The sequence below is a fragment of the Larimichthys crocea genome, chromosome XII (assembly GCF_000972845.2).
Source record: "Larimichthys crocea isolate SSNF chromosome XII, L_crocea_2.0, whole genome shotgun sequence".
NCBI classification, from domain to species: Eukaryota; Metazoa; Chordata; class Actinopteri; family Sciaenidae; genus Larimichthys; species Larimichthys crocea.
In genome coordinates, this window is record NC_040022.1 from 25,487,398 (window position 1) to 25,499,371 (window position 11,974).

The 11,974-nt window shown below is 37.0% G+C and overlaps 2 protein-coding genes across 3 annotated transcripts; one reads left to right on the plus strand and one right to left on the minus strand.

Annotated features, from left to right (window-relative positions):
- The first annotated feature begins 2,393 nt into the window (after positions 1-2,393).
- Positions 2,394-5,225, plus strand: tnfsf18 (TNF superfamily member 18). Its single transcript, XM_010730386.3, has 4 exons — positions 2,394-2,965; positions 3,607-3,672; positions 4,127-4,190; positions 4,499-5,225. The coding sequence occupies exons 1-4, from the start codon at positions 2,846-2,848 to the stop codon at positions 4,888-4,890; spliced, it is 642 nt and encodes a 213-aa protein (XP_010728688.2). The 5' UTR covers positions 2,394-2,845; the 3' UTR covers positions 4,891-5,225.
- Positions 5,226-8,760: 3,535 nt separating this feature from the next.
- tnfsf14 (TNF superfamily member 14) lies at positions 8,761-11,537 on the minus strand. Of its 2 annotated transcripts, XM_010730388.3 has the most exons (5): positions 11,369-11,537; positions 11,037-11,233; positions 9,860-9,893; positions 9,703-9,774; positions 8,761-9,561 (listed from the first exon to the last, which is right to left on the minus strand). In XM_010730388.3, the coding sequence occupies exons 2-5, from the start codon at positions 11,229-11,231 to the stop codon at positions 9,176-9,178; spliced, it is 687 nt and encodes a 228-aa protein (XP_010728690.3). In that variant the 5' UTR covers positions 11,232-11,233; positions 11,369-11,537; the 3' UTR covers positions 8,761-9,175. The 2 variants fall into 2 exon arrangements, with proteins under 2 accessions (XP_010728690.3, XP_010728689.3); XM_010730387.3 differs by lacking the exon at positions 11,369-11,537 and having other exon boundaries at positions 11,037-11,324.
- Positions 11,538-11,974: the final 437 nt, after the last annotated feature.

The window sequence follows — 11,974 nt, forward strand, 5'->3', positions numbered from 1 at the left end:
CACATATAATATAATTAACCATCAGTTATTTTCATTGTCGATTAATATGATGATTATTTGCTGAATTAATTGCTTGTTTTATAAAATGTCAGAGGATAGAAAAAACAGATCACTGGAATATCCTAGTGCCCAAGTTGATATTTTAATGATGAAGATAAACAGCAAATATACAGGGTGTAGATATTTCACATGATCTGGAACAAAATACATTTTTGGCATTTGTCCTGAAATTATATGACTTGAACAATTAATCAGTTAGCAGAACAGTTTTCTGTCATTTGACCGAATAATTAACTGACTAATCCTAGATCTAACTGTAATTTTCCCATTTTATATTGTCACTCAGTTACATTTAAAGCTGCTTTTATATGTAAATGTCACTCATAATTATGGGCACAATTTTACCCCAAATGGGAAATATAATTTATTTCTCTGCCACTATGTGAATGACTGGGCCATGTTTAAATCAATAAAATTAAATCAAAAACTGCAAATGAGCTTGAAAATATAATTTCCTCCCTCCCTTAATTGTATCTGCCTTTCATTTTTATTTTATGAGCTGCATGTAAACACTGAAGTTACTAATGTTCTTTAATCCAACAAACCTTAGCCTCACTGGTTCACTTGGACTTTTTTTTTTTTTTCAAAACTATAAACTCTGTTCTATCCTTGCAAAACTTCAAAACACATCAAAATCTAGTTTTAAACAAAAGTTTAAACCAGCTATAAGTATATCACTGATAAATAAATTGTTTTTCTTTCGTCTTCTTTCTCTTTCTCTTTCTTTTTGGTGTTGGTGTTGTTTATACAAACCCCAAATAAGAAAAAGAAAGTGACGGATGGAAAAGGAAAAAGAGGAATGGGGTTTTGAAATACAAATTGACTTATATTGCAGGTTGTTTTCTATTTAAAGTTTTAAAACAGATGTTTTCATTTTCCTTTCTTTAAGATACATTTATGCAGTAAAGAGGACAGAGACAGTGAATGCCAGCTTTAACAACATTTAAGATACAGTGTTACAGGTTTTCATGGTTGACCAATAGTGATAAAGTATACTGAAATATTTCTAATATTGTTTTACAGCCTGATCAGGCTTTGTGCATTATTGATTTTCATCCACCAGATGGCTGCAAATCATCATTTAGTGGCCAAAAAACCATCAGTGAGTAGTGGGTCACAATGATTCCTCATCTACTGATTTGATATAATTTTGTGATGTGTATTATAGGATGTGAAGTTAACGGCTTTATCATAAGGTGTAGTAATACCACGAATATCTTAGGTCACCATTCACATATCAACATATACCATGTTGTTTAGTGTATGTATAGCACTCACTGCCAGTTTATGGCAGTCTGCATGTTTATGACTTCGCCCTCAGATGATTCTGATACGATTATCCGGTCTTCTTTGACATTATGTGTCACAGTTTCCGCTATCAATGTAGCTCATCATCACAGATATCCTTCCTCCCCCACTCCAATAATGCGGGATCTGTGCCTCTGTCATGAAACTATGATTCATTCAGTATTATACTAATTGTTTTGGCATTTGTTTGGAAAGTATTGCATCACCTGAAAATGCAGAACTAAGCAACAAACAAACTTTGCTGATACGTTATTATTTTCTTATGAATTCCTATTACATTTGTCAGCAGAGGCCACCAGAATCACAAGAGATTTGTCACTATTAAACATTCACATGACTGGATATTGCTGATTTTGTAAAATACAACTGCACTTCTGCTTTTCCTATCCAATTCAAAAGATATGTTGTTCCTGTAATTATTCAACTAAAATACTAACCCTCTGATCTGTAGTACACATAACGATTTTCAACCACTGTCATTAACAAGTCTGAGCATGTTGCTTTTTAATGTGTTATCTGACCACTGCCACTCACAGCCTACAGGTATCATTTTGTCTTTTGAGTCCTCTGTTTAGCGTGATGACGCATACCTGAACTAAAACCCATCCTGTTTTGCTGCCATGTAACTTTCCCCTGACAAAGTACAAACAGAGAAAGTGAAACCACATTTACTGACCTCAAGCAGACTTTAGATACAGGTGGGAATTTTCAAGAAGTGCAAATAATAAACAACATATGACATTTGTGAGTTCCACTAACAAGTGTGACATTTTGTTTGCTGCGTTTGTTCTACTGTCTTGCTATGTCAGATGAAAGATAAGATAATGGCAGATTCCTGGGAGGCCATAAGTTCTTAAATGTTAATGTGAAAAGTTTCTGGTCTTATTCATCTACAAAAATCTAGTATTTAATTATTTATAATATTTTATTTATTCAGCATTTAATGCTGAATCCAACGTATGTAAAAAAAAAAAAAAAAAAAAAAAAAGGGAAATGGGAGCAAAAACAGCCAGGCAATGACCACCACCACTCAATCACTTTTCATGAAGTTTCATGATAAGTAAGGAACTGAATTTATTTTGGTATACATTTATGTCAAACTTCTTCCCTTCTTCTTCCCTCTCCCTAGTAAGAATGGTTCCTCCTTTTTGTGTCAAGTTGTGGTGAGTAAGTATAAAGGGCCAGCCCCAAGATGCAGATAGAATCTGGTCCTGTTGTATTTGCCTTCACTAACATACTGGGGAAAGTACCATCTGGATTCCTCTTTGTTCTATAGATACTCAGAACACAGCAGAAGGCAGTCAGACATCAAAACGTCCTCATCACATGCACACACTGAGCTCAGGAAGCGAACATACACACACACTGCCTTGGTGAGCAACAGAGGAAACTCAGGACCTGTACAGTCAGCAGCTCTTAATATCTGTCTTCTTGCGCTCCTCAGGCGCAGGCCACTCTAAGCTCTGCCGTCGGACTGATGATGCCACAGCCTACCCAGCATTCTCTAATCCATGTCCTCTTGTTGTGGATCACCATCCTTTCCATTATCCAAGCTGTATTCATCATCTTCTTCTTCACAGCTGGACATCGTGGCCTGGTGAGATCTCTTAAAATATCCTCATATTTAATTTACAGATCACTAAAATATCTCATTTCATTTATGATGAGATACAAACTTTAGATTGTAAACTTGTACAACAGTTTTACCATTCCTCTACCACATTTAAATAAATAGGATGCATGTTGGTGTTGGTATGTTAAAACACCTGTGCAGTGCATCTGTACTTTCTTGTGGTTTTGGTAGTAGCACAACTGGTGAGAAAGACACACCTGCCTGTGGTCTGCAGCTGGTTACAGAGACCCCTGTTAAAAAATCCCAGTCACCAGTAATCTCTTTTTGCATAATGTTCACATAGAAATATTTGAATCCATACCCCAGAGATAATACAAAACAATACAAAAACACAACCAGAATGGAGCATCACTGATATAATTTATAGGAAATCTAGCCTATGGTTGATTACTAATCACATGGATTTACTTTTTAGGTGAATGTTTTACAGGAGAATGCTGATAGACAATGCATTGCATTCAAATCTTTGATTTGGCATTTCCAAATTCAGAGAACTTAAATGGCATTATTGCACCTACAACTTTCATTCACCGGCACATTTGTTTTTCAAAAAGCTACTGTAACATTTATTATAGCATATTTTGTGCTTCTGTTTCTATCTCCAGTCTCAGAACAGTAGCACTGTAACACCAGAGGGCACAGTGCAATCCCAGGCAAACATTACACCTTCGGTAAGATAACCACAGCTTCAGAGTTTGTGCTTCTCCTGTTGATCTCACTGTGTTGTGTTACATATTCTCACAATAACAACTTAAATGTTCTTGTTGATCGACATGTCATGCTATTTCCATCAGCTTTTGCAATCCCAATATTCCAGACGCACAAAATGTTGCAGACCGGGCAGATCTATCTCAAATTGCGTTTCTTTTGAGTTACTTATGTCAGACAGTCTAACCACTCTCCTCATGTCTTGGAGGAAGCACAGTGACGTCATTGCCACATTCGGGGAAATGCCACTAAACTAAACTTGTTTTCTCTTCAATTTCCTACTGAAGATACTGTATGATCTATTCTGTTCTCACTTTTTTGCTGGCTTGTGTGTCACTGTAAGAGCCATGCATGCACCACATTTATTGTTACATTTTTCTATATTTAAGATTAACAGATCTCTTTCTCTTCCTCCAGCCCACCCCTGACGACAACCTTCTCTTGGGCAAAGGCCAAATGCTCACCTACAAGGCTCAAGAAGGTAAAGCTAGCTTATATTAAATCCTTTCAGAATGTATGACAAAGGCTTTAAAAATATGTACTCAATGAGGTCACCAGGCCAAGTCACCATTCACAAGCAGTTTGAAGGACGGATAATGTTCTGGTCAAAGAGAGCATGTAATTACAGCAAATACAATTTCCTCACATATCATTTCATCACTAATTACAGTACACTGGCAGGTGACACATATTTTTCTCATATGAAATCATTGTTTAACACAAGATATTCATAATACAGTTCTAAGAAAACAAACTCACAGCTAATAAAAGCTTTTCTGTCACCCACAGACAACGGCGATTTTAAATGGGTAGCACATAATCCAAGTGACAGCCTGGTCTCACAATATGGGAAAGATCTGCAAATAAAGAAAGATGGATATTACTTCCTAATTCTCCAGGTGACACTGAAAGAATGTACATGTACATATAATGGAACAAGTAAGAATAAGACTACAAGTGAGTGCACAGTCAGTGTGAACTGGAACAACAGTCTGAAGGAGAAGAACAGAGTTCTCCTTGAGGGTTGGATTAACACAAACACCTGCAGCACAGGTCTTCTCGGAATGGTAACGGTGCTGCCTGCTGGAGGCAAACTTGAGTTCAAACTACCAAAGACTAAAAAAATTGATGACCGGGAACATCTTACCCACCTGGATATCATCTACATGCACAAGCCTTAGATGCAGCTCTGATACACCTTCCCAGCTCTGGGAGCTCCTCAGCAGCAAACCCGCAGAAGCAAAGATGCAAAGATGCAAAGATCTGTCTTTGCCTTTGGATCACAAGATCACCAATAGAAAATCACTTAACTGTCTTCCCACAGTCAAAAAGATGACTGAGTCACAGAGAATAGGTGAAAGGGGCTGGATTCAACATTGAAGACTGCCTTTTACCCACATTTGGTAAAATGCGCACCTCATAAATATTCTGGTCTACTAAAAAGAAGGTTCTTCCTAAAACACACTCAAAAAATCTATGCATTTTAATTACATAGAAAATATTAATTTTAATAGAAATGAACTAATAAACTTAATGGGAAGCAAGTAATAAGATTTATGTAATAGTACTAATAAACTCAATTTGCTTCCACTACACAGTAGTGTAGTAGTAGCCAAATTTATACATTCAGTATTAATAAAGCCTATTTGTTTGCCCAAACAGTGAAAATGTTGAAATGCATAAGTGGCCTAAACATTTTTTGGAATGCAGAATTAATTAATTAATTAATTCATTCATTTGGCCAGTAAAGTAAATATGCTATATAGCAGCTCAGGATTGGTCTATGGTTGACGTCATCACTACATGTCTCTTTCTTTACTATTGTGCTTAAGGGAAGTCTTTAACTTTGAAACTCAGCTGTATAGTACTATAGAGTACAGTATAACAGTATACAGTATGTTTGGGGGATCCTCCCTTATGATAAAGGAGACATTTTAGTCAGTGAAGTAAATAAATCTTATTTCTTTGTCAGAATTTTTTACATTTAACTATTTTACATATAACTATTTGTAGTACTTAACTGCATGAATGTATTATTCTGAAGTGCCACATCTATTGGCAGAACTGTGTTGTTTGTACAGCTCCTATTTGCTACCTGATTTCTTTCTTGTCTTGAACTTTATGAATTATATATTTATGTTGCATTTATTTATTGTCCAGGCCTAAAATATATACAGTATACAGGTATATACAGTAATGTATTTAACAAAATTCCATAGACAGGTCACCGAATAGCCAATGAATGTATGTCACTGTGTGACAATGTATGTCATTGTGTGGCATACATATATATTGTTGAGTGAGTCGCTGGAATGTATTTACAGTTTTCTTTATTAATGATTGTGATAATATGTAGCTAAAATTGTTCAAACTGATGGTTGTAAGTGCAAAATTGTATATATGATTTATTTTTTTAGATATGATTTTACAAAATAATGTCTTTTCACAATTGGAATAATTTAAACAAGAACTACTGTTACATGCATATATTAGTATTCTATTTTTCTAATCTAAATTTGAAATGAAAAGTGAAATGATTTGACAGAACTAACCTCTAAATCTCCTTCACTACTGGCATCACACATTATGACACGTGAAATCACAACTCAAGGTGGTTTATGCGGAGAGTTTCGTGTGTTAAGAGATGTTAAAAGAAATGTTTGGTTTTGTCAATGACTTCACTTGTTTGTGATGCAATGCTGATGATGTGTGTACATTTGCGTGATTATGCATATGCAGAACCTTTAAACGTGTGTCTTTACATCTGACTACATCCACATAACTGTTGCCATGAAAAAAATGTCAAAATGCCATAATTAAAAACTTTCTTCATAATGTTTATATTTGATATGCTTAAGCCCCCAATATGGAGCTGAAATGACGAATCTTTTGTTTTTGACTCTGAGTCATTTATGAGACCCTGGATATAGTGAAAGTGTGAGTTCAAAAGTTAACAGTGAATACCCCACAGATAGTGAGTCACTAGTGGGACCCACCATGCTATATGCTGTCGAAGAATATATCTTCTAGACTCTGGCAAAGAGAAAATCTGTACTTTGCACAAATAATCAACATCATATCTGACCTACATCACCACTATAAAGATGCAATGCACAAAAGGTCACTGGAACATAATATTAGTCATCATTGCAAAGACATATTTTCCAAATTACCAATCATCACCTAAGAACTGTCTTTTCCAATTCTCAGTGGCAGGGTGCCATACCTATTATTGCTGTTGGCTGTTCCCACCACAGCTTTCGATTTCACTGAGGTCCAAGATGTTGTATTTAAATGCAGATAACAGACATACTCAGTTACCACCTACTCTGTCTCATTTATTAAAGGCCTGGGTTGGTTTGTTCCTATCTTTGTTTTCCACTGCCCGTTGTCAAGGCATGTGGCCGCTTCTGTGAAAACCCTCATCACCTATTTAAATGATTTCCACCCAAATGTCACTGTGTGTTGACATGTTCTTTTTCAGTGACTGACAGTTAATAATCTATACATCATAATGATTTCCCAGAATTCAAGATATGTGAGATCATTTTTGGTTTATATCTTAATTCAAAATCGCATCGCTATAATATATGTGCAAGCAAAAGGTATGAATTTGAAAGTAGACTCCTGCTGCTTACAGATAACTCAAATGTCAATACACTCCCCTGCTACTCTACCTCATCTAGAGACCAACACAAGGGGACAGCATTTAGCTTAGGACGGTGTGCTATGTATCATGACCCCCTCTTTCAGTTTTGCTTTACATAAAAGTGTTGCTGTAGGTATCATCCAAAAAAAAGAAAAGAAAAGAAAGAAAGAAAATGACACAGTGGAAATCTATATTGACATGAGAAACTAGTTTCAACACTTGAGATCTTGATCTGACAACACAGCCATGCTTTATTAATGGAAAATGGTAGTCTTGTTCATGAAGCTGTGAACACTTTGTTTCAGATTATTGTCAGTGATAGAGTATTCTCACAGAGTACTCATCCCACGTGTATTTCCTTAAAAGTCATGTCTAGACAAAAGTTTAATTACGAGAGAAATACCAACACCATGGATCCCAACCGCACAGCTGTTTGCTACTATAGTCGCTCACACCGCACAGGTCAGACAGCGCTGGAAGATAATGACTCATACATGAAGCCGTGAAGCATTCATTAGAATACAAGGTGACTGTATAAAATGTCTGACTCAAGTTAACTGATAATATGACAAATAATAGGCTTATTTATGCATTCAGACTATATTTAGCTAAATCCTAAACTACAAATAATTTCACCTTAGGGTATTTAACCAGTGTGAACAAAACTCATAGTACAAGCCTGAGGGAAAATTAATTTGAGGTGAACTTCACCTTCAGACCCAGTACAGTACATTTTCATCAGCCACTGCTCTCCAGTTCTGGGGTTGGAAAGTGAGTCAGGCAATCTGCGCGACACCCCCTCCCTCCCCACGGCCCCCATTACCACTTCCTCTTCAGTTTACAAATATACAACTCTGTGGGTGTTTTCAAGAGCGGCTTCTTCGAACAGACCCAGCTGAAGGGAAAGTGTAACAGTAGCTTTATGAGAGATACAAAAGTGAAAAAAAAAAAAGCTTCACGGAGTGATGAGGTTTGCTGTTTGCACATGTGTGTCACTATGGCGATAGAGTGAAATCATCATCATCTGTAGAATTACAGTAAACATGTACGCTTAACTGAAAGTGTTAAATTAAAAAACCTATTGACCTTCTGTCACTGAAGTTATGCTGCTGCTGCTGCTGCTGTGACAGTATTACAGCATGAACATGTCCTAAATAAAGGTGTTTTATATATTGACAAAAACGTTCTGGGTCATTGTGGTATATATAAAAAAAAAAATACCCTAAAGTGTGTCGTGCGGTTGGACATGTGTGGGCGAAACATTTTCTGCTACTGGGACCCTGCAGCAAAGTCCCCAATGCAAAGGAAGTGCACACAGTCATTTCTCACTTCAACTACATGACGGCCTGAGGACAGTCTTGAGAAACCCACCAAACAAGACTTTTAAATCATTATTTCATTGTTTAATATTGTACATAAATACATTAGAATTGGAACAACTTATAATTCATTCTAGCAATGGACGAACAAATAAATAGTGTGCAGTATGTGCACCACAAAGATGAAAAGAAAAAAATAAAGGTGACAGTTTAAGGTTAATTTTCAGCATGAACATGGCATATGTGTACTCAGCAACAAGAAGACGGAAAAATGTATTAGAAGTCATTTTGTAACATTCAGTGATTAAGTTGAAAGTAAGCATATACAAAGTCCCTGATATGAAAATTGAATTCAGTTGAAAAAGCCATCAGCACAGTCTTAAACTTAATTAACAATAACTGATCTGCTGCCTGTCGGTAATCGTTGAGGAAATTGTATGACATTTTTTAGGCCACTTTTACTTTCTCCAACTCCAGTCTTCAATCTCAGTGTGATACTTATATCATATATGCACCAAAGATGTTCTCAAAGGGTTTGTGGCGGATAATGTTTGAGGTATTGCTCACTTCCACATAAACGGCATCACCTTTGTACAAGTGAAACACCCCACCCAGGTAACTGTTGGATCGCATGTAGTTGGACTTCTTTGAGTATTTTCTGGACATCAGAAGGGTAATACTTTTCCCACTGTACAGTTTAGTTTTCTGATGAATAAAGTGGTAAAATAAATCAGAGTCTAAGAAGGAAACCTTGGAATAGACATAGTAATAACCCTCCTTCTGAATGACAAGATGTCTGTCAGTGTAGTCCATTTCGTAGAGGAGAGGTTCTGCATCCATGCTCCATGCCATGATTTTGCCGTCATGAACTACATCTTGTCCATCTGGAAAAAGCAGCAACAATGATGATTACCCATGCTACACGTTGAGAACTGTGTCTTCATTTTACTAGCAATAGCTACAACAATATGTGATTTATTTCCTTGGCAATTAATTGAGCACTGTACACATCAACATCGTCTCACCTGTCAGATGTGCAGCCGGTTTGGAAGGATGAACGCGATGAGGCCTTTTAGTGGGAGATGCAACATGTTGACCTGTATGAACCAGACATAATGTTTCTGATGTGGATGAAGTCACTGCAAGATATTTATCAACTGAGTAAAAAGTGCTGAGACATACCTGCAGTGAGCTTAGAGGACAATGCTGACGTGCCCTGTAATAGAAACATAAATGGTTTAACTCTCAGATGTATGTGTAAAATGTGTTTGTGACCATGCACATGCCATGCACAAATGTGCAACCCATGCAGTCATGTTTACAGGATATGCAACCAAAAAAAGTTGTTGGATGTTAGGTGTCATTTTTTCTGCAGAACAAAGTAGGACAAGTCTGTCTTTATGACAATGGGCAAAAGGTAGATCTCAATCATGCTATAGGAAATAGACCACTTCCTTTTTATCACCCTCACTTGTCTGTATATGCTCATGTTTGTCAAACAGTGTCAAACCAAAAAGCCATGCCCCCCCTCCCTCCCTCTGCAAAACCCTGTGACTGCTGCCCTCATATAGAGCATCAGTCAAGGACAGGAAACTGAGTCACGTTGACAGAGAAAGCAGTGACCTTCCAGCGTCATGGAACATCAAGTCTACATGTCCCAGCCTCAAGGGAACGTCAATGAAGTTCCCCGTAAATGGGACGGACTTTAATGTACTTCTCCATCTCTACTCCACTCTCTTCCCCATAATAGTGAAATAAGTTCATTGTCAGCAGATTTTAGAGAAAAAAAACAACATCCAAATTTCAATGTCACTTTTGTTTCTATCACGAGAAGTTTACTGATGTCTTTGCTTCATTAAACACGTATAACAGCAAAGAAGGCAGTTTCCCTCACGTAGATTTTACTGTGAAATTCATACAATAAAAGATTATGTAAGCAATCGTAATTGTCCTTGTTTTTCTACCTTGTATTGTATATCTAATTAATGAACCTCGCAATGTTGAAACTTCACAGTTATTATTTTTTTATTTTTTATTAAGAAGTATAAATACATAGGTGTATGAAGAAAATTAAGATGTTGCCGAACATTTCCAATAAGAACACTACTACAACTAGCGTTAGGAAATTAACATTTCCCTTTGGCAGCACTTTGGGAGTTTTGGGTTGACAGTAACAGAAAACTAGTAAGAGTAAATTGAAAGTGAGAATAACGTGTTAAAGCTAAATGAGCTCTTATGACGAACTGAGATTGAAAGAGAAATTAAATTTTGTGAAACAATTCTTACTTGATAACAAATTACAGGATGAATTTGCAGAAGATATTGTTGGCTGGAGGAGACTCAGAGATCTGATACTCACAGATTCAGGTTGGTAGAGACGGTAGATGAAGCAGGCTTCTATGACCATGCCACACAATGCCATGCTCACCAGCAAGAACAGCAAGGTCTGTACCGCCCCGGTACGCCGTTGACCCTGGTTCAGCCTGGGCGGCAGTGGAGGCCGGGTGGCATGGCTGTCCACCACAAATACAGAGGGATATCCACCCTCAGCCATACCTACAAAAAAATGATTCACTGCTTAAGTATCCTCCAGAAGTTGTCGAAGGGTATTGCTTCAACAAAGCCAAGGAAACAAAGAGACTTGAGAGACAGAGACGTGTGAAAACGTAACAACAAAATGGGTGGGCTCACTTTTGGTTGGTTCAAGTGCTGATGTCTCACAAGTAGTCAGAATGAGATATAAAAAAAACTTGAGATGTATCCCCTCTCAGAGATGCACCTGTCTGCACTTGCAAACATCAAAATGATACTGTACATGTGAACTTTTCCAATGCAGATCAACCTAATAGTAGTTACAAAGCCCAAAGGTAGACAGACATCACTAAGTGGGAGATCAAGGCAATGAATTTTAAACTCCCCTTAACACCCTCCCACTTCAGTAGCAATAGCAATGTTGAAATAGCTCCATTCACACTTCCTCTCTTGCATACACTCTTTCCCTTTGTCTTAGGGTCTGACAACAACAACTGTTGACCAAAATGGAGTTTATGATCTAAATCCTGACCACTTAACACGAGCAGAGTTGTGAGACATAAGTACACGAAAAATTACTTTAAACCTCTTTATTTATATTCAGACCAGTTTTAGACCCCTGTATTAATTGATTAGTCAATTTTTTGATTGAGGGTGGATTGTGAGGTAGTTTATTCAGAGAACTATATATTGTACTTTGTGAATTGTGTCTTTGTGTGACAGATGGAAGTGAACATGAGAAAAGAAATCTCTAATAGATTCCTC

Excerpts from the sequence above, each read along its gene's own strand:
- tnfsf18 (XM_010730386.3), top strand. The coding sequence starts at position 2,846 with ATGATGCCACAGCCTACCCAGCATTCTCTAATCCATGTCCTCTTGTTG. Across the intron at positions 2,966-3,606 it reads CAGCTGGACATCGTGGCCTG|TCTCAGAACAGTAGCACTGT; the intron begins GTGAGATCTCTT and ends TTCTATCTCCAG. Across the intron at positions 3,673-4,126 it reads AGGCAAACATTACACCTTCG|CCCACCCCTGACGACAACCT; the intron begins GTAAGATAACCA and ends CTCTTCCTCCAG.
- tnfsf14 (XM_010730388.3), bottom strand. The coding sequence starts at position 11,231 with ATGGCTGAGGGTGGATATCCCTCTGTATTTGTGGTGGACAGCCATGCC. Across the intron at positions 9,894-11,036 it reads GTCTCTACCAACCTGAATCT|GGCACGTCAGCATTGTCCTC; the intron begins GTGAGTATCAGA and ends TTTCTATTACAG. Across the intron at positions 9,775-9,859 it reads GTCCTCTAAGCTCACTGCAG|GTCAACATGTTGCATCTCCC; the intron begins GTATGTCTCAGC and ends TGGTTCATACAG.